General features: G+C 37.7%; 1 protein-coding gene across 3 annotated transcripts in view; it reads left to right on the plus strand.

The window, feature by feature from the left end:
* The window catches only part of FAM193A (family with sequence similarity 193 member A), a 90,390-nt gene that overhangs the window by 58,772 nt on the left and 4,239 nt on the right, over nucleotides 1-27,379 (plus strand). For 2 of the 3 annotated variants that reach the window (XM_055795719.1, XM_055795718.1), the window contains 12 exons: nucleotides 829-941; nucleotides 1,089-1,331; nucleotides 3,270-3,423; nucleotides 3,525-3,704; nucleotides 6,717-6,968; nucleotides 9,427-9,625; nucleotides 10,809-11,081; nucleotides 11,452-11,734; nucleotides 13,958-14,144; nucleotides 16,058-16,288; nucleotides 18,156-18,999; nucleotides 21,745-21,826. In XM_055795719.1, coding sequence (XP_055651694.1) covers nucleotides 829-941; nucleotides 1,089-1,331; nucleotides 3,270-3,423; nucleotides 3,525-3,704; nucleotides 6,717-6,968; nucleotides 9,427-9,625; nucleotides 10,809-11,081; nucleotides 11,452-11,734; nucleotides 13,958-14,144; nucleotides 16,058-16,288; nucleotides 18,156-18,999; nucleotides 21,745-21,826 — 3,041 coding nt within the window. Of the gene's footprint in view, nucleotides 1-828; nucleotides 942-1,088; nucleotides 1,332-3,269; nucleotides 3,424-3,524; nucleotides 3,705-6,716; nucleotides 6,969-9,426; nucleotides 9,626-10,808; nucleotides 11,082-11,451; nucleotides 11,735-13,957; nucleotides 14,145-16,057; nucleotides 16,289-18,155; nucleotides 19,000-21,744; nucleotides 21,827-24,596; nucleotides 25,482-27,379 lie in introns of those variants that run through there. The other variant, XM_055795720.1, reaches the window with a different exon arrangement.

Genomic DNA, 27,379 nt, shown 5'->3' on the forward strand with positions numbered 1-27,379 from the left:
AGCTTAAATTGGCAGTGTCTGAAAGCAGTCATCAGTAAGTACTTTTACCTAGAAGGAACATAAGCCTGTGTTAACCTTGTCTTTAGAACATCTGGTATACAGGGCTTCTCAGAGGACTTGAGGAAGAATTCTTTTTTTCCTTGATCCTAATTGAGGTTAAGTGAGCTGTAAGTCCATGGCTGCTCTAGTATGAATCAGGTCTGGGCATCTGTAGAAGTGGAAGCATAGCCACATCCTTGTTTAATTTAAGGTTTGTATCTAATGAAATTAGGTGCTTTCAGGATTATAGGTCTCTGCCAGGTGGAGGTTATTTGAATTATATTTTTTCATTAATGCAGTCAGGTCCTGTTTTGGAAAGCTACTTTGTTCCTGGGATCTATCCCATTGTTGCTACAGAATTAGTCCTAATTCTTTTTTGCAAGCTAGGGTTGAATTTGCATTCTCTCTACATTTGTCAGCAGTGTCCTTTTGCGAATACCTTGGAACAAGACAAGAACTGCTCAAGTTCAGAGTGCATCAGCAGAAATACCATGCAAGATGCACATAGTAATGAGTCAAGGAGATGGGCTTGGCCACTTTACTATTCCATAGCAGAAACATACTTATCTTTGAGGAGTTTTGGTGCCAAATGTTTGTTGTTTGTTACTTCCTTTTTTCAGTCATGATCAAAACACCACCTTCATGAAGTTACTGTGAATTACTCTGCTTTTGAAATATTTTGTCCAAAGAACCGTTTTTCATTATGTAGCTTGTTAATCATGATGTGCCATTGAATTGTTAATAGAAAGACTTGCACTACTAAAACACTGCCTTTATAATTTACTTCAGCTTAATAACAAGAAAGCACTAGCTGGGGAGAACAACTTCACAGACACAATGAGACACATGCTGTCATCACGTTTGAGCATGCCTGACTGTCCGAACTGTAATTATAGAAGAAGGTGAGCTGATGTTTTTAATATGAAATCAAAATAAATCATTAATTTCTTGTTTGACGAAAAAGGAGATATATTACTGGAATAAAGAGTATTACTTTGAATACTAGTTCAATAAGGTTATAAAAATCTGTAATCTTAATTCTTGAACAGATGTACTTGTGATGACTGCAGCCTTTCACACATTTTAACATGTGGCATCATGGATTCTCCTATAACGGATGATATCCACATTAACCAGTTACCGCTACAAATTGATTCTGCTCCGGATTATCTATCTGAGATCCGCCCACCCAGCATGTCTTCGGCAAGTTCAGGATCAGGTTCCAGCTCGCCTATTACAATTCAGCAACATCCCAGACTGATCCTTGCAGATAATGGTTCTGCACCAACTTTGTAAGTTGTCTGTTTTAAATTTTTGTACTGAATTGAACTTAAGCAGGCAAGTTGCATTGGCTGACTTATCATCATGTAATGCTGTTTTACTTCAGAAAACTAATTAAAAATGCACTGTATTCAGTAGACCACAACTCCAGTGCTATATGTTGTGCAAACATAAATAAATAGATGCTTCTTAAAATTTTCTGAAGATATTGACATAACAGTATTGCTAGAAGTGTATGATGTATTTTCCTGCTTTGTGATTACAAAGACATCAGATACTGATCTATTTCAGAGCATCATTTTAAAATCGTATTTTCTTAGACTGAGCAAGGGAGCTGCTGTTTTTTTTCTTTGAGGAATTGTCATTTCATATGAATCAGTTCCAGAAAAGCCTTTAGTTGGGAGGTTTTTTAGGGTTGTTGAAGTCAACTCAAATCTTGCATCAAAAATTGTCCCTATCAAGGAGTATGTGCTGCTCTTTTTTTTTTTTTACCAGATTTGAGGCATTAGTCAAATGGTAGACTTCTGTTCCCTCTGTAATTCTGAGGTTAAAAATGCTTGGTAGGCTGGCTTCTGTATGTGCTTAAGGTACAACTAACAAGCAGTCTCTTCTGTTATGTGGTATTCTGAAGAAATAATCAAAAAAACCTGAATTCAGTACTGGTGGGAACACTGATGAAATAGCTGTTGTCAGTACAGTCAAGGAAATTGGCATTAGTGTTCTGTGTTAATGTGGTGTGATGAAGGAGAACAGTGCAGATGTGTGTGATGATTCTGATGAATATCACTGATTCTGATGAATATCACTTCACTAAGTTTGATGTTCTTCTAAATGTTTACCTTTGCATCTACTACCATTGGTGGTTTAATCTTCTGTAACAGGAGTTTAGTTTCTGAACCCGTTTGAGGAGTGCTTGAAAACAGATTATATGGCAGTATGTTTAGCTACTTAAATGTGTGGTTTGAAATTTCTGTAAAGTCTCATCAGTTTTGGTACTGAAATGTCCAAAATTGTTCAGTTTATTTCTTCAGAAGCTAGTTCAGTTGAATCCAAGAACTACTTAGTGTAAGAAGCCTATTTTTAGGGAAATACCATTGCTCCTTGGGGAAGGGCCATTTTATGTCTTAAAATATCTGCTGTGTTTTATTTCCTCATTGCATATTTGAAATATGCTTAATGGTGCCATCATGTAATTAAATTTTGGCACAGTATCTCACAGAATGCAGGAAAGATAAAGTGCACAATTTAAGAGCTCTTTTAAGAGCTCTGGATTGCTGTAGAAACATGAACTAACCAATCTTTGCAGTACTTCCCTAGAGCAGGTAATTAAACATGCATGTTCTTTTACTAGCTGTCTGTGTGGAAAAAATGTCCATTAAGTATTTTAGAGCAGATTCTGAAAAGCATGTAGATGTGAGGTTGTCTAGGAACTAATTGCTGTTGAGAAATTTAAGAGTTACTGTGATGTGTTCAGTGTTCCCTACTGACTGTTACTGGTTTGACATTTAACGTATGGAAAAAACTTCATTTTGATATTGTACTTTTTTCCACTTCACGCTTTCTGTAAAGGAAATCATTGGCATAAGGCTGTTTTTCACCAAATTAAAGGTCATCCATATCCTGTCATTATTAATTCCATAGATTCTTGGTCAGAAAAGAGAGGTGGAAAATTATTTTACACAGAAATAGAGAGAATCCCATTTTCGATCCAGTCTGGTTTTCAGGCATGCAGCTGCTAATGTTCAATAGGATTATATGGCAGGCTGCTTGGTTTTACTTGCTTGAAAAAGAAAGTTCAGTTTAACGACTTAGAAGAGAATTCTTTGACTCCTAACTGGAACATTAATACAAGGGATGCCCTCAACTTTATTTCATTTTGGTGTTCTACCTGCTTTCACAGTAACAGATTACTGAGCACTGTGATTTATCTAAGCCTCTTTTCCCTGCAGTGGTAGTGATGATGAAGATGTTGCACCATTACCAGCAAAATTTGCTGATATCTACCCACTGAATAATTATGATGATGCAGAGGTGGTAGCCAACATGAATGGAATTCACAGTGAGCTAAACGGCGGAGGTGAAAATATGGCATTGAAAGATGAGGTACAGCATTTATAGTGTCGTATCTTTTTCTGGCAGTTGGATGTGCTTGCTGGAGAAAGGCTTGTCCTTCACCTCTGTGTTAATGAGTTAATGTTGTCCAGTCTCCTCAGGTGAGCAGTACTAGCAGCAGTTCCTCAGAAGCAGATGATGAAGAAGCAGATGGGGAGAGCAGTGGTGAACCACCAGGGACTCAAAAGGAGGAAATGTCTCTAGGAAAAAGGGCCTTAAGGAAAGATGAAGCAAAAATAGATAGTCCACCACCTTCTTATCCTAGTCAACAGGTATAGTAGTCTAAAAGCAACTCTTTTAGTCAACTAATTTTTTGTAATGTGGCTGCTCGAATGATAATACATTCACATCTTCAGTTAAATATTTAACATTTAATATATGAAGTTATCAGTATGTATGTATGATACCTAAAATATTTTTCAGCCAATTGTATTATCGTTGTGGCTAATATCTTCCTTTAGTCAGAACCTGAGATATGTTATTTATATTGAAGGTGTCTTCAGTAAAAGGGGAAAAAATTTATTCCTGCGAGTATGAATGAGAAGCAGAAACTAACAACCATTTCTGCTTGGAAGTTTGAGCTTGGTCTTTGTTAAATATTAATGTTATTCGAAATTAAGGAGGTGGAGTGGGCAGAATTATGCTAAGTACTTAGTTAATGGGTACTTCTTAATATTGTATATGAAGAGTAACTTTCCTTGTTGAAACCCTGTAGTTAAAACTATTGCATGACTTATGGCCCGGGTCTTGGTGTTTGATTTAGATCTCTCTTCTTTTTTTTTTTTTTTAAATAATTTATTTGATGTTATTGAGCTCCTTACTGTAAGGTCACCAAACCACCCAGAGAACCATGCTTAGAGTATCTGCTCAGCAGGTAGCGGTGTTTGGTTTATCAACTGAACACCAAAGGAAAGCATCGGATGGACTTGTCTTTGTCACTGTGTGGCTGTCATTCTGAGTTACCCTGCAGCTACAACACGGGCTTGCTGCTTTGAGAGAGAGCATACCAGTTGCTTTTGTTGCTGATTGTAAAAAGAAGCCACATCAGGTGGGGTACCTCTGAGAGCTTAGACAACGGTCAGGTGGAACTCCCATTAGATGTTCCCCTGTGGTTAGGAAGTTTGCAAGGCCTTCCGCTGGAAGTATTTTCTCATGTGTTAAGAGTATTAAGCTACTTCTCTTTCAGTGAGTATGTCGAGATATTTTTTTTTTCCTGTGTGTGGCTGACCAATGGCATAATACTTATATGGGCCAAGACCTTAGTCAGACTAGTTTGAAACTGGTGAACAGATTCAGCATTTACTGTAGAAAATCAAATGAGATTATGCCTTGCCTTAGGGATGCCAGCTAAAACGCAAGGTAAGAAGTCGTATTTAAACTTTTTCTTTTTTGTATTCATTGAGAAGAAGAATTTTCTCGGTGGTGTTCTGAAGAACTCTTAATGATTTTCTGTTTTTTATCTCCATTTTCTCTCAGACTGAGTGTCTACCTTTTAACACTGCATTCAAGTGATTGATTTCACTGGTATATGTCATGTGCATTTGAGATTTTTTCACTTTATCTGTTGGTGTTGTTCATTTACTTGGTATCTTTTTTTTTTCTTCGGATCTCTTGCGTGCTCAGTACCAAAACGTTTCTCAGAATTGGATGTTGAATCTCACCATACTGTTTGATGTCTCCTTCCCATTTTTTCTTAGTAGATTAGTATTGGTTTCCTGGTAATGCTAATTTCTTAATGAGAAAGTTGTTTTTTTCTTCTCTGTGTAGCTAGTAAATCAAATACAATGATTGAATTAATGAAGTCTTTGGCTGTTAAAGTATGTCTTATGTCAAAGGCTGTAATGCTTTTAAGTGGTAATGAAGAGTTACTTGTTTCTGAGAGGAAGGCATATTATAGAACAATACCACCTCTCAGTTCTTTTCTAGAAAGAGAAGTTAGCTCATGTTGTTTTTTGGAAAAATATGTACTTCCACGTTGCTGGGAAAAATAGCTGTTGGGAACTGTTCCTGGTGTTGCTTCTGGTAAAATTATCTTCCACTGAAATGTCAGGTGACAATGGCAGGAAGAAGTACCGAGTTGGGAGAGGGAAGCGAAGCTGCTCGTTCCTGGGCTGCTTTTCTTCCAAAGTCTTGAATCCTTTTGAGACAACAGAGGCTATTGATACTTTGAGAGCAGTAAAAAGTTCTAAGAAAGCATGGAATTTTTCATGGTTGATGTGATTATGAAATTTGTCAGGAGAAATGTCTGCTTCACACAGTCACAGAATATTTGAGTTTGGAAGTGATGTCTGCAGACAGTCTAGTTCAGCCCTCCTGTTAAAAGCAAGGTCATCTAGAGAAGGTTGGTCAGCACTGTCTAGTCAGGTTTTTGAGTATCACCAAGGAGGGAGGCTCCAGAACTGCTGAGGGTAACATGTTTCAGTGTTCAGCCACTCTCAAAAATAAACACTTTGAGTGGAATTTCCTGTATTTCAGTCTGCCTGTTTCCTCTTGTCCTTTCATGGGATACCACTAAGAGGAGTCTGGCTGTCGTCTTTCCTCTTCCCTGCCCAGTCAGGAAGCACACTCTGGTAAGATCCCCCTGAGACATCTCTCTTGAGGCTTGAATGGTCCTAGCTCTCTCAGCCTCTTCTTGTGCGATAGATGCTCCAAGAACTAAACCATCTTTGTGGTCCTTCACTGGACTCACCACGTCTTTCTTGTACTGGGCAGCCTAGGACTGTACCCAGCACCCCAGGTATGTCTCACTAGTGCTGAGCAGAGTGGAAAGATCACCTCCTTTGATTTGCTGGCAGGGCTCTGCCTAGTGCCATTCAGGACTGCTTCCAAGTTTATCAGCTAATGAACACATTACTATTTTCTACTCATACTGTTTATCCATGTGTTTGGGAAATAATCATCCCATTTGATTTTTTTGTAGAGGGGTAATTAGTTCCTAGTAACGATCAAATACTGTCAAGGTTCCTATTTCTGTCTGTTCTTGATTATTTGTATCAGTATCTTGCTTGTTGTCAACGACAGTGGACGTTAAATGTCTGTATAGTATGAAATGTTGTCAATCTTTAGGGCATTCTTTTCTTAACTAAGATAAAAACCCTCCAATAGTGCTTCTCTTCCACTACAAGGTTTTTCTGTTTGTATTAGATGAAAGAATTCTGTGCATTCTCTGAAAATATTAATTGATGTATGCAAAATGAAATAACTGATGATTACTAAGAAAAAAGGATGGGGGAAATTGCTGATTTTACTGTAGAGTAGATTGAATTATTTTTTTTCCCTTACAGGCTGACCAAGGTCCAAATGCTTGTGAATGTCATGTTTGCAAACAAGAAGCCTCAGGTTTAACAGCCTCTGCACTTGCAACTGGACGCCTGCCTGCTGGCCACCAGTTTATGAATCCTGAAAAACCTGCGCATCCTGCACTTCATCTTTATCCTCATATCCATGGACATATACCATTGCATACAATTCCTCATCTGCCTCGTCCCCTTATCCATCCCACCTTGTATACAGCTTCTCCCTTTACACACAATAAGGTAAGCCTGATGGAGATGAATGCATCCACATCCCAGGAAAAATACTGTATGTGTGTATAAACCAGCATGACCAAGTATCAGTGAAACCATGAAAATTGCTTTAAGTTGTGGTCTGTTTATAGTAGTTCTCTTGGAGGGAATAGTGATGGGTAGGGAACAGGACAGATTCAGAACTGGTGGAAGGTTCATACAGGAGAGCGAGGGGTAGCTTTTGTCAGGAAGACTGATCATTTCCTTACTGGGATTAGAAAGCATGTGGAGTCAAATGAGTCTTGAATGGTGGTAGCAGTGATAGGACTTCAGTCAGTGTAATAGGACTAATTAACTCTTCATTTCATTTATATTGAAGGTCAAAATTTAATATTCCATTTTGGCAATAATATTCTGAGGCTTCTAATTAAAAATGGTAGTGATTTTAATTTGTGAGGTTTGGGGTTTTTGTTTGAGTTTTGGGAGGGGGGGGGAACTGAAGCGTAGGAATCTGTAAGGGGGTTTTTTGTGCTTTGAGAGAACTTGCTTTTTTGCAGGTTCTGCAAAATTGTTTTGACCCAAAACTCGTGAGTAATAAACAAGAGAAAGATATGGAAGAAGGATTAGGACCAGGTGACAGCTGTTCAGAAGTACAAGTCAATTGCAAGAAATACTTTTAATGTGGTGGTTTCACATACTATTTAAATCAGTCAAACTGTGGGTGCTGTTGAAAGCAGCAAAACCTTTGGTCACTATATACATATTCCTGTCATCTCCCTTTCATGTGGTCCAGTGGTCCTGTGGTTGCAAGGAGAGTTGACGAAGATGGCTGTTACTTACTGTTACTGTCCTCCTTAACATTCACTTAGTTTTTTTCCTGTCTTATTGGTGTCTGTTGCTTATCTCTGTTGCAGTGCATCAGTTCTGTAAATGCAGTATGCCAGCCTGCCTTTTCTCAGCAGCCTACTGCCATTCCTGTAGGACGGCATTCCAAACCCCTCATTGCTGTACCTACCTTCTGCCATCTTTCCAATCTCTTCTTGCATCTCTTACAGCAGTCTACTCAAGCTCCCATCCCTGATTTCTGCTGTCTTCCCTTTCAGAAGACCTTTGTGTAGCAGAACATCTGCAGCACGCTGTCAAGGCTGCACCAGAAGCCCCATGCAGAGTAGCACTTTGCTAGCACTAGAGTGGCTTTGTAATGCAGGCCAGACCTATTAACTCCGGCACAGCACCTGAACCAGCTGAGCTCCATGTGTTTATGTTGTGCTGGAGTTGGAAAGACATATGTGGAAGCTGAAGCTTTAGGGAGTTTTCGCCTTTAAAGAGCCAGCTGAATTCAGTAGAGCTGGTAGTGAATGAGCTAATAAGCCAGCCCTGTTGGATCAGGCTTGGTTCATCATGGATAGGCTGTTCTGCCCTGTGAAGTGTTCCTTTGTACTCATGTATATGAGTTTTCTTTAAGGCAGGGTATTCCAGCCCCTCCCACCTTCACCATTAGTTAGATAATGAAAATCCTTCTGTATAGAAAAAGGAGACAGGGGTATGCAAGTAGCTTGCTTGGCCATGAGTGTTTAGACTTTCATGTCTGAAATGTCACTGGACTCAGCTGATATTTTTAATATCTATATCTACTTCTGTGTAGCTTTTCATTGCACCACATCTAGTGTGAAAATAGAACTCACTTTTCCTTGGCTTTTTTAAAGGTGACAGTAATTGAATATAATGTTTGCATTGCACAAGGTCCCTAGGAGAAAGTTAATTTTAGAATGTGAATAAAATATTTCAGCTAGGAGAAATGGGGTAAGCCAGTACAACTTGCCTCTGTAAAACAAGCAAAAGTGTGTGTTCCTGGGTTGGGTTTTTTTCCCCCAATTTTTAAAGTAAAAGGGTGTATTCCTTGCCTGTTAAGTTTTAAGTCAGGAACCTGTTAATACTTGGAGATGAAAAAGCAGAAGAATATTATCAATGTTAAAATTATGTTTTCACATAATGTGTTTTATTTCTTTTTCTACTGTACTTATTTTCAATCCTGAAGTATTCATAAACCGTTTATCACAATTGTCTTACGTGGTAATGAATTATCATGTCACAGAATATTGGTTTTGGCAGCTTAGGCTTTGAAAGGTAATAATTCCTAACAAGTTCTGTGTTCATACAAATACTGTTTTTAATTAAAAATGATGATAGATCAATATCAATAGATATTAATCCAAGTATTTTTGGAGAACACTTTTTGTATTCATCAGCAGAATCTCAAAGCAGTGTTTGTGATTATAAAATATATACATGTACATACAATCTGCGTAATGTATTATCTGCTTTAAAAATCAACAAACCAGTCTTTATATCACTCTGGGAAATATTGTTTATTATGCTTTTTATAATGCCTTTCACAATTGAAACACTATGATTTGAATATTGCTGTTGGAGTGACTGTGTAAGCAAACAGAATATTAATGAGGAAAACACACTTTATTTTTTATAGGCATTACCGCCAGCTCCAGTTCAGAATCATACAAACAAGCATCAAGTATTCAATGCATCTCTCCAAGATCATATTTATCCAAGCTGCTTTGGGAGCACTCCAGATTGGAATAGCTCTAAATTTATAAGTCTTTGGGGATCAGAGATGATGAATGACAAGAACTGGAATCCTGCTACATTTTTGCCTGATACAGTTCCTGGTGAGGGTTTATTACTACTTCACACTGACTAGTTAAAAGCCTTATGTTTTGAAATGGACTTGTAGCACTTGTTTCCAGGAGTGGTAGGTTTCATCATCATGGTTTTATAAGATGGGATTCTGACAGAGATTTGCTGCCATTTCTACTCCAGTGGGGCTGAAAATTGAAAAATAAATTCTTAGGTATTGGAGAAGGGATGCTAAAGGCAAAAGAATAGCATGCTGTTTTTCACCTACAGTCATTGTAGAGGTATTTTTGTCTTCAGAAGTTCCAGTTTGCACAGAAATGGGAATTAAGGGGAAACTTAAATAACTTTTAATCTTCTGCCACAAAGGCTTGCTCTTTTTCTACAGGTTTGTAAGAGCACTGGTCACATGGTACTCCATGCTGCAGTGTCTTATAACGTGCAGAGATAACTGCATTGTCATTCAAAAAGACAGGCATAAATAGAGCAAAAGATTACTTTAGCCCAGGAAGCCTTTGAAAACACTAGTGGTTAAAGTGAAAGAGAATAGAAGAGAAACAACAGTGTGGAGAGAGAAATATCTTTCCATTTGCAATGTAGCAAAGATGAAAACACTTTTTTTTATTATTTTATTTTTTACTTGAATGAAAGAGGAAGCTCAGATTTGTGTGTTGGCTTTTTTCAGACTGATCTGCTGCTAACTTGTGTCATGCTGTTACAGTGATATTTAAAAGGAAAAGTACTAAAAACGTCCAGAAAACTTCCCCAGTAGGACAGCTCATCCATTTACTAATGTAGTTAGGGATAGGTGTTCCAAAAGATATGTTGCTCCTGCTTGTAATTGTTGCACAGCTAACCTGGACTTAAGATGTTGAAGCTTATATACTTAACATGTAAATGGTGGACTGATTTTAATCTTAAAATTATACATGGATAAAGTTATCGGTAGCATTTTTGCTACTTGTTAACACAATACTGTTCTTAAAATTTTAACTTCAAGTTTGTGACTTCTGCTCTGAGACTTCTTAGCACCTTGTTACAGCTATGTTATTTTGGGGAGAGGGAGGGGGAAAGAAGGATCACTAATCCTACAAAGCCAACACTAACAGTATATCCTTGCTTGTCGGCATATAACTTATTGAACGTTTAATTCTAAATGCCATAAAGAAAATTTTGTAATTCTGTGATTCTTAATTTCTGTGTGTGCTTCAATTGAAGGGAGTGATATATTAGCACCAGCACTCTCAGAAATAAGACCCGAAGCACTTCCTACTACATCTAGCAATGAAGCAACAGCAGTTACTGATAGCAAGGAGAAAAAAAATGCTGCAAAGAAGAAATGTCTGTACAATTTCCAGGATGCCTTTATGGAAGCTAATAAAGTTGTCATGGCAACCTCTTCTGCCACTTCTTCTGTCTCTTGCACAGCAACTACAGTGCAGTCAAGCAGCAACCAATTCAAAGTATCATCCAAGAGACCTTCATCGATAGGTAAGGATTTGTAATTCACATACAGCTTATAGGTAAGGATTTGTAATTCACATACAGCTTAGTGACTGCCCCAAGTACAGGTAGCTAACCATAAAGGTTTATGTCTGTTTATTTTAGTAATGTTACGTGTCTTAGTGGTTTTCGTTAATTGTTGTTCTTACTCTTGAGTTAGTCTCTGTACTCCTGGATTAAGGAACTTTGTAAAATATCTTGATGTTAGGGTTTGGAACTAGTAATAGAAAGGTGTTGAAATACTGCTGATTTTTACTGAAGCTGAGAACTTCCAGCAATTCGTATGATTGTTTGGGTAGTTATTGCAGATATATTAGTTATTATTGATTTTAAGTGGTTTGTTTTTCCCCCAATGTAGGTGAAGTGTTCCACAATATTAATAAAGAGGACCATAGACATTCAGCACCAGTTGCACCACGAAATAGTCCTACCAGTTTAGCATCCCTTCCTTCTCTTTCTCCTGCTGCACTGTCTCCAGCCTCTACACCACATCTTCCAAATCTTGCTGCTCCTTCTTTCCCCAAAACTGCTGCAACAGCCCCTGGATTTGTGGATCCTCATTCAGGTCTTTGTCCTACTACAGTTGCGCCTCCTACTTCAACCACAGACAGCTCTGTAAGTGCCCCACCAAGTGTCTGCAGGTGAGTTTGTTGTTATTGTTTGTTTTTTTTTACAGTAGAAGGGGAATTAAAATACGTATGCATCTTCTCTTTTGCCAGTGGTTGTAGTGTGAAAGAAATGTGTGCTCAGCAAGTGAGACAGAGTTCAGATACTTAGTATGTAACTTGGTGTGAAACTTCAAAAATACGATTTTGGCTGCAAAATCTAGTTGCTGAGTTTAGAGACTTATAAACAAAAGTTTGCTCACTTGTAGAAATGTGACCTGGGATAAGTAAGTCAGGCTCTATTCTTTCATACTCTGTCATTGCCAGTAGTGATTGCTGCTGCTGAGGCAAAAACCTGCTGTATATTATATCTGTTTTCTGTCATTTTGGCATTACATGGCAAGCAGGAGTGAAAAGCTGTGAAAATAAAGAGTCTGTAGACAGGTTTAGCTCAAACTATAAAAAGGTCATGTGTGGTCTTGAAATCTGACATATAGTAACACATTTTCCGGACTACACTTAAGACTTCTTAGGCATTAGTCCCACCAGTGGTTGTAGTGTGGAAGGGTGTTCAGATATCCGAAGTTTTTCAAAGGTTTTGGAGTTTAGGAGGAGCTTGGTAGGGCTGTCTTCTGGTAGTGTTATGTATTGTGGCAGACTGACAATGGTGCCAACTCTTTGATATGTCTGAAGAGCGCAGGTATAACAGAAGAGCAGTTAAGTCATTGCTGTAAGTACTTGGTGACTTGTAGGCCTGTGGTCATGGTTGCTACGAGTGTAGTCTCCTGGCTATTGCAGTAGTTAGCAGAAGATGATGTGAGATTTAGGCAGAGTTCTGTAACTGCATACCTGAAGTGCTTCTAAGAATATCCTTATTTCTGTTACCAACTGTTTTTATTGATAACACAAAACATGTAATTGTTCTTTCATGCTTCAGAAATACTGCAGTTTCGTAAAGAAACTTTCTTACCTAGTGCAGGGAGAGAATTTAATATAGATTATTTAACACAATAGAAATCCAACTTCTGTCGTCATCTCCAGGTGCTAACGTGGTAACATTATCTCATAAGGAATGAACTGGGAGAGAACCCAGAAGCAATTATTGCAGTCTACATGAATCAGTGATATCTATAATGGGGAAAAACTGCTTTGTGCTCTAGCCTTTCTGTGTAGTGACTGAGCAGCAGAGTTAATGAAGCCTTGATTTCTATGGGATTGTATCTGTTGCCCCTAGCACATAGTGTGCCACCAAGCTGCTGGGCCCTGTAATGCTAACTCTCAACAGGCAAGAAACAGTGATGCAAGAGCTGCTCAAACTGAGTAGTCAGAGCATTTGTACTGACTGGTGGTATCTCCTGTTATGTGCAACAGTTCTGCATGCCTTTTTCCTAACTAGGATACTGAAGTTGCAGAACTTTTCATTCTGTCCTGGTTGCTAATTCTTGAAAGACTTACGGGGAGGGGAGAGAGAAGCAAGATCAAGAAAGAAGATTCACATATATTTTGCAGATAAGACAGATTATGGCCTGCTTTCACCTTTCTAACATAAAAGGAAAGAAATACTAATGCTAGAGGAATGTTTTTTTTAAAAAATATTTTTTCTTTTGAAGCAAGATCACATCAGTTTTTGAAAAACCGGACAGTAGATATGTTGAGTGCACAGTTACACAGAGCCATGGAGGGAATAAACTGCTGTGTATTTAAGAGACGCACTAGTATTTCCCCTTGAAAATAAAGGTGCAAACAGGGTAATGGAAACACTTCGATTTTAGCTGACCTTCAATTTTTTTATTTAAGCCAAGAGCTAGAAAATCTTACCTAAACCCAGGAGGTTTTAGAAATTAGTTGAGTAACTGCAGAGCTCTCTTCAGACCGCAAGTGATGAGATGGGTACCAGTTTCAAAACCATTTCATTTAAAAAAAGCTAGAATCACTACCTCTGAAACTGTTTTACCTGTTTAAATTCAGGCAGAACAGTTGTGAAACTCATTCTCTAGGCTGCTTGTTCAGTGAGTCACTAAATGAGTTCTTATAAATCACTTACCCATGTATAATCTTCTCTTGCTGCTTGGTTTTGAGCATGTCCATTTGCAAGCTGTTGGATGCATCTGCAAGGATCTGATGCATCACTCGTGGCTTATAGCCCAGTCTGAGAGTCATTGTTGCTGGTAGATGTACAATAACTGTATATGTTTTTCTCAGTTTTCTCTTACTGATTATAATTAGAGTTTTTATAAGCTTTTTCTTAATTTAATATAGTGATCCTGATTGTGAGGGCCATCGTTGTGAGAACAGTAACACGTATGATCATCAACAGTATGATGGAGAGGAGAGTCAAGATGAAGACAGCTGTTCAGAGCATAGCTCCAGTACCTCAACATCCACAAATCAGAAGGAAGGCAAATACTGTGACTGCTGTTACTGTGAGTTCTTCGGCCATGGAGGAGTAAGTTATTGGATTTTAAATTGGTTTTATGTGATTTCTTTATTGTTTACTCATCCTTGATTTCATGTGATTTATCAGACTGCAATTAAGGGGGGGTGGCATTGGAGTTTACTCAACAGAAGTAGTAAAAAGGAGCTTGCTTAGAATAATTTTCCTCTTTGAATTGGAGAATTGGAACAAACCTTTCCACTTCAATGCAGTTCAACAGTAATAAAAGTTACTAAAAGATTTAGGAAGCAACTGACTTGTTTAGTAGATACCATGTTTGATTGAAACTGCAAACAGGGACATTGAGCCATTTAGATAACTTTTCAAAATTCATGCAGTCATCTGTAGTAGTGTAATTATGAATAAGCCACAAATCTGGGTAAAAATACATTTAATATAGGACATTTTTTAAAATGTTTGTGGCAATTTATGAACCATTCTCCCATCTGTCAAAACAGCAATCCTCAAAGTATTTATGTTGTTTGTTGTTTTTTTAAAAAAAAAACTATTCTTACCTAGAACTTAGGCAGTGTAATTTTAAATTACACTTTATCAGAGGAAAACCCAAACTACATTTTCCCTGTCTTCAGTATTGCAAAGCATTTTCTTTACTGGTACATCTTGATAGGCACTCAGTTGTATTTGTATTTAAAGGGTGTTTTGAAGAAACTATTAAGTTCTAAAGCCTGCAGGTTATACAAAATCTTTTCCTTTATGTTCTGTATTTTACTACTTAACACTTTGTATAGCCCTTAAGTTAATTTCATACTAGTAACATGTCTAGTGACTTCTTGTAATCATGTCTTTTCATTTGCACAAATGAAATGCTAAAAGCTGTTAAGTGGCCACATATATTTTTTTTTCTTAACTTAAGATTTAATTTTCCTGCTGGCCTCATTTCTAAATCTGTGTAGTCCGTTTTAATAATCAGTTAACTAGTACAATGTGTATCTGGCCTTTTTTTTTTTTTTTTTTTTTCTTATTTGAAGTAAAAGCTTAACTTACTGGCCCTGTATTTGAACAAATACAGTTTCATCGTAGGGCCTGAAGTGAATTAAAAGCCCCTGCCCTGTGGCTGAAAGGGGTAGGGAGGGGATGTGTCCATGATTGATCTGTCTTTGTTAGTTGTCTGATGGCACAGTAAGTTACTCGTTTTGCTGAAGTGGCAGAATAGTACAGGATTTTTAAGTTTGTGTGTGTACCTAAAGCCATATTTAACAGGCAACAGGCCTGTTAAAATCCTTTTAAGGATTTTTTAATAGGCTTAGTTTTGTTGGTTTAATGAGTTGAACTGGTATAGCTCCAAACAGATGGGCATTAGATCTGGTGCAGGAGGGGAGAGGGTAAGGCAGCAGGAGTGAGGGAGGAATGAGGAGTTGAGATGCAGGAGCAGTGGCTGGGAATACAGATATGAAACAAGACGCAAGGATTCGCCTTGCAGCAGTGTTAACAAGTTATTGAAGCGACTCTGCTGGAGGGTATGCTGGCATGCTTCAGTGCAGGGTAATCCAGCCTTCACAGTTACAGCCCAGAGGCCTGTGTAGCCCAAACTCTGAAACAGACTTAATATAAAATGGAAACAGCAGCAAATGTCTGCTCCCTTCAAGTTTTCAAATGTGGTATACCAATCACAAGAGAATATGGAAATCTCTTTGCTTTTAAAGAGGTAACTTTGTCTTCTTACTTGTCATTCCCTTGCAAGAAGAGACATCCTTTTGGTTGGAAAATACAGTTGACAAGTTAGCACCAAGTCTGATGAGTTCTGTTGCCTCTTAAATAAACCTTTAGGTACACATACAAACAATAAAGAGTTTGTTATTCAGGTTTAGACCTTCCCAGCTATTTGCAGGTCAGAAATGTCAAAATCTCAAAGTATTAAGTCAGTGAAATTTTTATAGTTTAATCACTAGATATTTGTCCTTCAGCCTCCAGCTGCACCAACCAGCAGAAATTATGCAGAGATGCGAGAAAAGCTTCGTTTACGTCTAACAAAAAGAAAGGAGGAACAGCCGAAGAAACCAGATCAGATCTCTGAAAGGGAAAGTGTTGTTGACCATCGAAAGGTGGAAGACTTGCTACAATTTATAAACAGCTCTGAAACCAAACCAGTAAGCAGTTCTCGGGCAGCCAAACGAGCCAGACATAAGCAAAGAAAGGTAAGACATAAAAGTAGATTTATCCTAGACCTCATGTTTTTGAATCTGTGCGCACTCTGTAAGTATAGTGCTGTACACTGACTTTATGATATTGGTATAATTGGCTTCTGTGTAGTTTGTGGTACACGGCCCGTTTGTATATACACAGCTAGCTCTACCTGTTCTGATGCTACCTGAGGAATCTATGTAGTAGACTGGGAAGATTCCTCACAATGTCATTATCATGTATTTGGTTGATTTGTACTGGAATTTCCTACACTTTAGAAAGCTATTTGGAAGTGTTGAGAAATGTTAAGCATTTGACTGTTTTGTAGAATTGACATATAACAGCGGTGGAAGTTAGAGAACTTAGTGTTTCTGTATTGGTATAAAGGTTATGATAAAGTATCTCTGTAGGAAGCCAAGAAACGTAAGGTCAGTGCTTTTAAGAGAAAGGAATAGTAGAGATTTAGTATTTTTAGAATGATTGCAGCAGGCACCTTGCTGTCCTCACTGAAAGAGGTTAAGTGCTGTGCCACGTGATGACGTGAAGGGCTATCCCAAGCTGGAGTGAAGTGGCAAGCTGCAGAGAGGGGACAGGGAGGAAAAAATTACAGGTTGCTTTCAAATAGAAACTGTCAAAAAGATTTATTAAAAACTCCAATGTGTAACAGTGATTATTTATTTTTTTTTTTAAAAAACACCAGTATTTGCTGAGTTAATAGAGGAAATATGTTTGGGTTTTTTAAGTTGAACAAGCAGGAAACTGACTTTTTGTACTGCAGTTCAGTATCAGCCTTTGGTATAAAACTTAAGGCACAATGAGATTAGTAGCTGAATGTTTTTTGAGTTCTGGTAAGCATGTTGTGTGACCACACTATAATACTTCTTGTTTGTGGATTTCCTTGCTGGCACTAATTCTACACTCCTTCAGACTGTTCCATGGGTTTGGAAGACCTGATGTTCACAAGTTGTGTTCTTTATGTTCATGTTTTAGCACTGTTCAGCAACCTCAGGACTTAGTGAGTTATTTTATAAGTAAAATTCACAATGCAAATTTCACTTTGCTCTTGCAATGCAGTTAGAGCATAAGTGGAAGATTCTCTTAGGGTTTTTATGTGTGTTCTGTAACTGAAAAAGTAATCCAATACAAGCACTCCTAAATGTGCAAGAAAATAAATGGACATGATAGTTCTCAGTGTATGCCTTCCTTTCATTTTGCTAATGATGCAAGATCTATGCTGCACAGCAAAGTTTCAGGCATTTGCAATAATGGTTGGAAAAAAATCCCTTGTGTCTGTTTTATGTGGTTAATGAACTTAAAACTGACAGTAGAAAACCATACCATCCTTATTATTTTTGACAATTTCAAGTGTAACTTTAATGTGCTTAGTGTTTTGCTGTAAAATGTTTTTAATGATTGCTTTTCCTAATGTTTGTGAACACTGAAACAGCGCAACTCTGCTACCATAGCAAGAGAACAGGTAAAACATGCAACATAATACAAACCCAAGTTACCTTAGTAATACATGTGGTTGTTGAGGATTAAGCTCAATGTGTTGTTATCAGCTGGTTTTTGTGGTTGTAGAAAAATTTGATGTGGAGTTAGGTTTAGCAGTAGCAAAGAGAAGACCAAGAGTTGGTATGAACAACAGTCAAATATGTTACAGAAACATAGACAATACAAATACTGAATTATTTTTATGTACTTTAAAGGGCAGCTTTTGTATAAATAGTTATTTGCTTCCTGTATGGCCTGGTGGATTAAATATGTTCATATGTTAACATCCTAGGATTTATAACATTCATAGAGAAAAGTATTAATAATCCCTAAAACTTCACTTTCTAAAATATTTGTCACTTTCAATAAACCTTTATTGTTCTGTAGCTTGAAGAAAAAGCTCGACTTGAAGCTGAAGCCAGGGAGAGGGAGCATCACCAGTTGCTTGAGGAACAGAGGCGGCGTGAAGAAGAAGAAGAAGAGAGGCTGAAACAAGAATTACAACGGCTTCAAGAACTGCAGCAGTTGCGGGCTGTAAAGAAAAAGAAGAAAGAACGGACAAGTAAAGACTGTCAGAAGGTGGACATGCTTACTCGAAACTGCCAGGCAGTGAAGGAAACTGTCCCAAACGCACCCGAAGACATTCAGAACGGTACACTTGAGCAATCAGAAAAGATAGAAACCTCCTCTGCTTCACTGTCAAGACACGTGAATCATACAGAACAGAGACCGGTTTCAGAGACAGGCTGTGAACTATCCAATCCTGTAAACACTAGAGACTCAAAGCTGCTTTATCAGAAAGAGGGGAATGTAAAGCAGCATGAGCCCCTCTCTTTTCTGCTTGATATCATGCATCAACATAAAGAAGGAAATAGCAAGCAGAAATTAAAGCAGATAAATAAACCATGTGCTGAACAAGTGAAAAAGCCTGTTGAATCCCCCAAAGCAGCTGAAATACAGACTAAAACCAGAAACCAAATAGAATCCAAAGCAAAAGCAGCAGAGCCCCCATCATTTGCAGAACCTAAAAAAGAGGAGAAGAAATTAAACAGTAACAACAAAAAACAGTTGAACCATGTAAAGGAAGAGAAGGCACCCGTAACAAGTGAATCCCCCTCACCAAGTGAACAGCAACAAAATAATAAGCTAATACTTGCAGATTCTCCTCAACCAAAAGGCAAGAACAAGAAAAACAAGAAGAAAAAAGGGGACAAAGTCAACAATTCCATTGGTAAGTGTGTAAGAAAGTTTAAGAAGTTGGGTTGTTTCTTACCGTTGTTTGAAATTTTTATCTTCGGTCATTCCCGCCAGTGTAAGTTAGGGAAACAATGGCTCAAGTTTTCTTGACACCAGTTTCACTGTCATTGTAACAGTTAGGACATGCATGTAGTTTTAGTAAAGAAATGCAGGATTCTTTTAAAGAATGAATGAATGAACTTACTGCTTTTGTATGATGATTGTGTCAGTTAGGCTTTACAGGAGACTGGCTTCCTTATCTTGCTTAAATAAATAGATAAATAATTTAGTAATGTGCTGAAATCCATATTGGACCTTATTAAAAGCAATAGTTTCTCTCACAGCATTAAGAGTATGGTCTAAAGTTGGTCTTATTCTTTGAGCGAGGAAAATAAGGGGATTTTGCAGCCAAAGAATGATCATTTATGCATAAATATGCATTTTCTCAGTGCAAATTATTTCTTTCTTACATTTATTAATAGGTAGGTGAGTAAATAAGAAAACTAATTTAATTTTTTATTTGTCAGAGTGAAAATTTAGTGGGATGTTAAATAGTTGATAATATTGAGTGTTTTCTCCACATGACTATTAGGTTGTGCTAGTAAAGATATCTTTAGTATTTATCTGACAGAAGAAATTAAACCTGAGAAGACCGAGTTGCCTCAGATAAGCTGCACTTGCATGATTTTCTTCCCAACATATATTTTTTGTTTTCCTGAAAACATCTGACAGCTAATAGAGCTGAGGAGCACTTGCAGTGCTAGCTGGCTGGCGTTGTCAGCACCCTAACCAAACTGCCATTCTTGGGCACAAGTTTATTCCCTGCACATGCTTGGTTCCTTATGGAACTGCCAGCTGGGATGGCACTTGTGCAGTATGGACATCTATCTGCTTGGAGTACCCGATCATTTCCCTGGGATCACCTGGTAGCTGAGTGGTAACAGCAAATAATTTAAATGTCCATTCACAAAAATGACTTAATATTGCAATTCTCACTGCTGTTCTGTCTGGTAAGTACATTGAAATAGAGACCTTAATCCTTCTGTAGTCTCTGCCAGGGTTTCAGAATACTTAAGATGTTGATTAAGTGTTGTTATAAAAAATGAAGACTGAATTCATGGTTGTTGCAAGTGCTAGGTGTAGAGCCCAACTTTATTTTTGTGGTCTCTTGGTTGGGTTGAGTCAGCCCAGTCTTTCTTTTTAGCTCTTATGTTCAAAGTTTCGATTTCATGTCAATGAAGCAATGATACAGCATTGAACCCTTTTCTCTGATACCTTAGTTCTTGTGCATACTGTGTTGTGGCATGTTTGGGTTTTGTTAGTTGTTTTTTTAATTTACTGAGAAGAACGTGCTGCAGTCATTGGAGCAAGACAAAACTCTAGAATTAGGAGTAGAAAGAGAAGACTAGAGACATTTGGAGCCTTCCTGCAGCTTTAAAATAAAGTATTTTTTTATTATTATTATGGAGGAGAAAGCGTTGAAGGGAGTTGGGGGGTGGTAGAGGGTTTTTACTGTAAGAGAATGCAGGTAGTTTCCAGCATCTTTTCCTCCTCCCTGCCCCTTACTGCTGTTTTCTGCTGCTTAATCAAATATAGTTACAGTTTCTGAAGACTAATATTTAAATGGGAAAAACCAGCGATATATGTCTGAATTTATAAAGAGATAATTGTGCTGCTCTCTGAAGAGTTGGGACTGGACTGCTACTTGGAATAGTTCTGACTTTAGAACTACAAGAGTAATACTATAATATACAATTTTTCTTTTAGTTGTCATTTCTCAAAGATACAGAGTTGATGTACCAAATTAGCTAGGACACAAAAGAAGAACTAAGGAAAAAAAAATTAGAACTAGGGTAAATGAAAGAACATGAAAAGAGGCTAACAAAGTTTGGTGGTTTTTTTAAGTGAATTTTTAAGTAAAGTGTTAAGGCAGTGAAATTTATTGGGTTTGGTGTGAGTTCTGTTTCTGAAAGTTTATTCTGCCAGTAATTTTTAACTCCTTGTTATGAAGAGGCTTAAGAAAACTAGGGGTATAGAGAAGCCCCGTGTTTATACGGCTTTCTGCTGCTTCAGAAGTAAGTTGCACAGCAAAGACATGCAACTTCTCTAAAGGCATTCCTGGTAGTTCAGAAGTCATTTGTTCCCATAATCTCAAGGATTATGGAGAGTCCTGATGTGTTTTCTGTTAGTTTCTTCGTCTTGCCCTTTTTGGAATGTGTTATGAAGCTGCTTCAGAAATTAGATTGGAGCATATATGTAGTAAGAAATGAGACTTCAAGGGGAAAATACTCAAATTGGTTGCTACAAAAATTTACACTTTCTTTATAAATACCATTTTTAAAATGTTTCTAAAGCTGTCCTTTTGTTAGTAAGGCAAACAGCTCATGAGTATCGTTTACTTGAAATCTATCTGAATCATTGAGCCTTTTGTGTAATTTGACCATTCTCCTGTGTATTCCAGGTTTATGGCATCCTTTGCAACCCATGTGATGAGTAAATTTGCTGTTGATTCATCTCTTCCTTGTTCCTAACTACCTAAAGCTTGAGCAGATGTACTAGCATGGGGTTTTTAAGAAGTGTGTTCTTAATTACAGTTTATATTAATTCAGTCTAAACATGAATAATCGATAGTCCACCAAGTTCAGGCAGTCCTCCAAAAAGATCTTTAATGCAGCTTCTTCCTCTCTCCTTCCTCCCTCCCCATGGAATCTAATACTGTGTTATCCTTTTTCCTTTGTAGATGATGTGTTTCTTCCCAAAGACATTGATCTAGACAGTGTGGAAATGGATGAAACAGAGCGAGAAGTGGAGTATTTTAAAAGGTAAGGTGCTGTAATCCCTTCGCATAAAGTTGTTTTGCTTCTTCCCATATTCCATGGGTTAAAAAACCCCACAACGTATTAACTAACTTGTAGCAGGAGAGCCTGTGTTGTAACATAGCAAATCCTGTTACAGCTGACATTCTGAATACTGTAACAATCACGAAAGCTGTAGATCTGTGGACACAAATCATAGCTGAGTAGCACAAATACAGAAATGAGTGCCAGAATCATCTGCGTGTCCCTCAGGTTCTCATCAAGGCTTTCAGAATATCCTTAGTTACGTATTTTTTCTTCTATAGGCAAAGTTTGCATTAATATTTCTTCTATTATCCACGCAGACCAAATGCTTATCAGTGTTTTAAAAAATAAGATATTAAAAAGGTGCGATGTTAGGTGTTAAATGTTGAACAAATAAAACTTTTTTTAAATTTCAGAACATATACTTCAAAAAGGTTTGTACATGATGTTTTCTTCCTTGTTTATAAGAGCTATTAGTTTGGAATTTTATACTGTACATGGAGTAAAGATGGTATAACTGTGGGATAGTCGCTTATGTTAATCAACAAAAGGGGACGCTGATGCTAGTGCAGTGACAGTAAAAAGAATAATACGAACCTGTGCCTGTGAAACTTTTTTCTTCTGTGCATTCGTTATTTTTGGGATTTACAAATTACTATTAGTTACCTTTAATTCCTCAAATATGAGCAGACAGCTCATGTTTAAATAATGTAGTACATGTTCTTCCATAATACTGAAATCTACTCAAATTTGTGTTCTTCGATGGTGGCTGGGTGTGCTAGTGTCCCATGAATACTTCTAGTAAGCCTTTCATCATGATAGCCAAATCTGAAATGCTATAAATAAATCAGTTTGTGCAACTGAATAATTTAGGAATCAAGAGCAGTATTTCAAAAAACAACTAAATCAATTTGTTTACAGGCTTTAAAAAAAAATGGCTTTCAGTATGGGTTTCAGTTTCTTTTCTAAATTTATGTAGCTTTCATAGTCTGTGTGCTTGGGATTTAATATATGTCTAAGTCTTGGAAAGAACAGAGTGCAACTGCTTCTCTGTGCTGCTGTACAAAATACAAAAATTTCCAGTTTAATGTCAGTGCAGAAATGAAGTAGGTAGGCTCAATGCTGCTATCATGCTATAATACTATACAGAATGCATATGTCTGTGATTATTTATGGAGTTACGATGCACTAGATGATGAAATTTTCAAAAGGACAATCTGCTCTTAAAAATCATTTTTCTAAGGGCTCCCAATTAAAGGATTTTTTTAAATCAGAATGTAGGTTATTATAGGCGAAATGTGTCATATATTAGTACCAATGTTGGTTTAGCATAAGCCTTTGTTAGGGGTTTCATGGGATATTCGTTGCTTCATTCAAGTCGGCAGCATCTGTAACAATAGAAAAGCTCTTTTCACCAATTTCCTACTCTAGATAGCATAAATGAAGCAGCAGTGTCTTGTATTTGCAGAAGTGTAGCTGAAGTTTGGCGATCAACTTGTCAAACATGATTCCAAATGAAGATTTAACACTTTTAACTGTACTGGTTTGTAATTATTTTAAATTAATTTTGTAATTAATTCAGTAATTGGTACCATCTACTCTTCACTGTAATTTCACATGTTAGGAAATATGTGTAACTGTCCAATATTTTTTATGTATGTCTCTTTAGAAAAGGTGTCTGAAAAACCCTGGTAGGTGCTTTTCTAGGGGGGAATAACAACTACTTAATGTTGTGAAGGCATCTTTAATGCTTATGTTTTCTATCACTTGATAATTTCTGACATAGTATTTAGAAGGCTAGCAACATCACTTGTTTCAGTAACCTTCCATGGTAATGAGCTCCACAGGCATACTGTTTACTGGTAGTTTGTTACTTCATCAGCTTTTCTACTTGCTTTGTAGGGCATAGTAAATGGATACTTTTAATTACACCCTGACTTCAGAATTAAGTTTGCAAGCTACTTGTAACTTTGGCATGGAAAGAACAAGTGTCGTTGTTCTAACCTTCCTCAGTACCTTTTCTCTTTCACTCTTCCCGTCTACTCCCCTTTTTTTTTGGGCTTTCAATTGTTACAGAAGCTGTTAACCTTGCAGAGAGAGGTATGCGCTACCTTGATGCTGTCATGCAGCCTTTAGCTTAAACAAGCTACATGTTGCCTCGATGAAGTTCTTCAGTGTGAACTGTCACTGAAATGCTTGAACATGCCAACCTTTCAGAAGTTCTTCCATAAATTCTGTTTAGTGATGGTGAACAAGTGAATTTTCGTTCTAAAGGTGCTTTTTCCAGGCATGTGGGCTACTGATCTGCTGTATTATAAACAAAACTCCTTTCCCTATATCTCAAACATTGCTGTATTTAGAAGAGAAGCAGCAGTGTCTCATGCTATTGGGGCTTCTGCTTTACGCATTACCTACCCCTCATTCTTACTGTTAACAAGGTTTTAGGTAAATACAGCAATGTCTTCTGTTTCTAGTTAACATTCAGCTAGTATCTGTGCTGCTAAATATGCAGTGTTCTTTGCTAATTCATTCACTCACTCTTGGTGATGCAGTGGTGTTTAAAGTAACAGGTTTATGATGTATTTGAGTGATGGACAAGTAATTTCTTTTTTTAGGTATTTTTTTTAGGAGGTTTTGTCTTTCTGAATGAGAGGTGCTCTTCAAAACAGAGGGATAACACCAGCGATTAGATTTTAAGTGTATTGGTTTCACTATATCATTTATACTTCCACTCTTAACTTTTTCATTTCAGATTCTGCTTGGATTCTGCCAGACAGACAAGGCAGAGACTTTCCATCAACTGGTCCAATTTTAGCTTGAAAAAAACCACCTTTGCTGCACATTGAAATGACACAATATGGGGAGGGAACCCTGCAGGAATCAATGAACGACAACTCCACTTACCTGTCCTGCTGTGCTGAGAGCTTATCTGGTCTTGAGCCAGTGCTGCCTTGCCTTGTCCCCAGTGCTGTGTGGATCTGCACTGAACCCTTTGGCCTGATAATTCTTGCGGACTGAAAAATTGCCACTTTCTACCTGAATTTGTTAGCTTGTGTGCTTGTAGTCTGTGAGTGAGACTTACTTGATTGTAGCTGTATGCCGTTGGAGTTGGAACAATAGCTCTTTTCCATCTCCTTCTGAATGCCTTGGCCTCAAAGACTTTAAATTGCTTAGGCTTGGGTGGAGGCCAAAATACTAGTTTGCATCATCTGCAGTGGCTCCTGTCACTTCTGCATCTAGCTATGTTTTGTCATTCTGACTCCTGACAAAGGAATGGACCTAGTCAGTTGTGCTTTCATCTGCTCCAGAATTCTCCTGACATGACTTCATGAAAAAGAGGCTCTTACTGGGACAAGTATCTCCTCAGTTCTTTCACAATCTACTGTTTAAGAGTGTACAAGTTACGCTATTTGTGTTTTGATTTTTTTTTTTCCTGACTTGTAGCCAGCTTGTGTAAGAATACTTGCAGAATGAGAAAATTTAAAAAAGAACAGTACTCACACTATCAAATCTGTTATAGAGTGTATAATTGTATTAACACTGAAGCCTAACTGGCTACTTTTTTAACATATTGTTAAGTAATATTAAAATCATGTCTTTCTTTTTGAAAGATGGAATACATTAGTATGGCAGAAGATTTGTGTCTTGCTTTTTTCGTTTGGGTGGGGAAAGGGAAAAAAGAAACAGGCAAAAAAATAACGGTTTTCTAAACTAAATTTCATCTTGTGTCAAAATCAGTCAGTGAATGCTACCTAACTTTAGCATATTTCTTGTTTACCAGCTCACCTGATGGGAAAAATTGCTATCTGCTAGAGCAAGAAAGACTCCTGCTGAATGCTGGAATTAAGTTTGTGAATTCTGTGTATTACTGTAATGCTTCTATTTCCTTAGGCAACTTGTAAGAGCCAAGGTGGTACAAAAATTTCCAGTTTAATGTCAGTGCAGAAATGAAGTAGGTAGGCTCAATGCTGCTATCATGTAAACAGTTAACGATATAGTGATGTGGAAGAATGGAAGTGTGGAAGAAAACTGCTGATTTAGGATTTTGATCTGTATAAAGATGTTGCCGTTGTAGAAGTTTTCCTGATACTGTGCTATTTATTGAAAAGGAGACATCAGAAGCTTTCTTCTTACTTCCAGATGACCGTGCTTACCAAAATTATATGGCAGTCTTCCACTCAGCATGTATTTAAAAGGACAGTATGGCTTTAAAGCCCACAAACATTCTTTTCTAGAACCATTCCACGTTTTTCTTTCTTCTACTTGTTAACACATATTTTTCTGTGATACACCCACTGGGCTTGGGACTGCTTTGCAAGGCACGGTGTAGTTACACTTAGCTTTGGACTTGAGGAGGTTTAATGGATGAATGCTTTCATGTGCTCTGTGGTGCCCAGATCTAGCAGTAGAGTTGGGTTGCCTACAGACCACTGAGATATTTACAACTTCACATCCCTGTTGTTGGTCCTGGAGCTCCTACCCCAGTGTGTGCTGCTGACACAGAATATAGTTGCTCGGCTTACACCCAGCCACTGTAGGTAAGAGCCCTCAGTTTCATCTTGTAGAGGAGAGAATGACACAGTACTTCTCAAAATATAGTCCAGGGATGTATATCGGACAACTTGTATTACTCTTCTTCAGATGCAGGTTGAGAAAGGGATTAATAGCTTAGCCTTGCTTTTTTGTCAATGCTGTACTGTAGCCTGTGCATTTATTTGCTTGTGCTGGAGGAATAACATCTCAAACATAAAAGGTAATATCTATGCCACTTAGCACAAACCGTCTCTGCAAAACTGTGTACGATTGAAAGTGCCTGCATCAGTTAGTGGAGAAGAATGAACTTTGTTTCTTGGGATCATGAAGGCTTCCATCTGTTGCAGCCTGAGTTAGATCTTAGTTTTGTAAAAGTGGAGAGGCTTCTCATGTGGGACAGTGGCTGTGGGGGAGGGGAAAAAAGCTCTTGAAATAGCTCAAGCTGGTGTTTGTGTGAAATCCTTTTCACGTTTTTTCAGTTCTAAACCGTAACACAAGATGGCAGTGTATGTCATCATTAGTTACTTCTACGTCATTGATCTCAACAAATTGAGTCCTGGGATGGAAAAACTAGTTGATGTCACATGGGTGAATATTGGTGCAGATCCCAGCCTCTCTAGAGTAGGAACGCTTTGAAAGTACTGAGATATTTAACGGTGCTAGAAAACTCATTTCGTAGCGTTTGTTTTCACTAGTAAATGGGGAAGAAAGTTGACTTTATTCTGTACTAACAAAGCTAACATGAATATGACTGCTTCTCTTTATTTTGAAGTCCTGGGTTAAGACTACAGAAGAAATCCTTTTGCAATATATATATGTATTTGCATATATATATATATGTATTTGTAATATCCTTCAGAGATATGCCTTAAGATCCATCATGGTGTATTAGTTCAACTGACATGATTCCACACACTACACAGAAAGCATGAAGGATGAGTCTCTAGGGATCTGCTGTTGCACCTTGGTGAGAACTTAAAGGCAAGTCGTATTTTTATAAAT

The sequence above is a fragment of the Falco peregrinus genome, chromosome 2 (genome assembly GCF_023634155.1).
Source record: "Falco peregrinus isolate bFalPer1 chromosome 2, bFalPer1.pri, whole genome shotgun sequence".
Taxonomy (NCBI): Eukaryota; Metazoa; Chordata; class Aves; order Falconiformes; family Falconidae; genus Falco; species Falco peregrinus.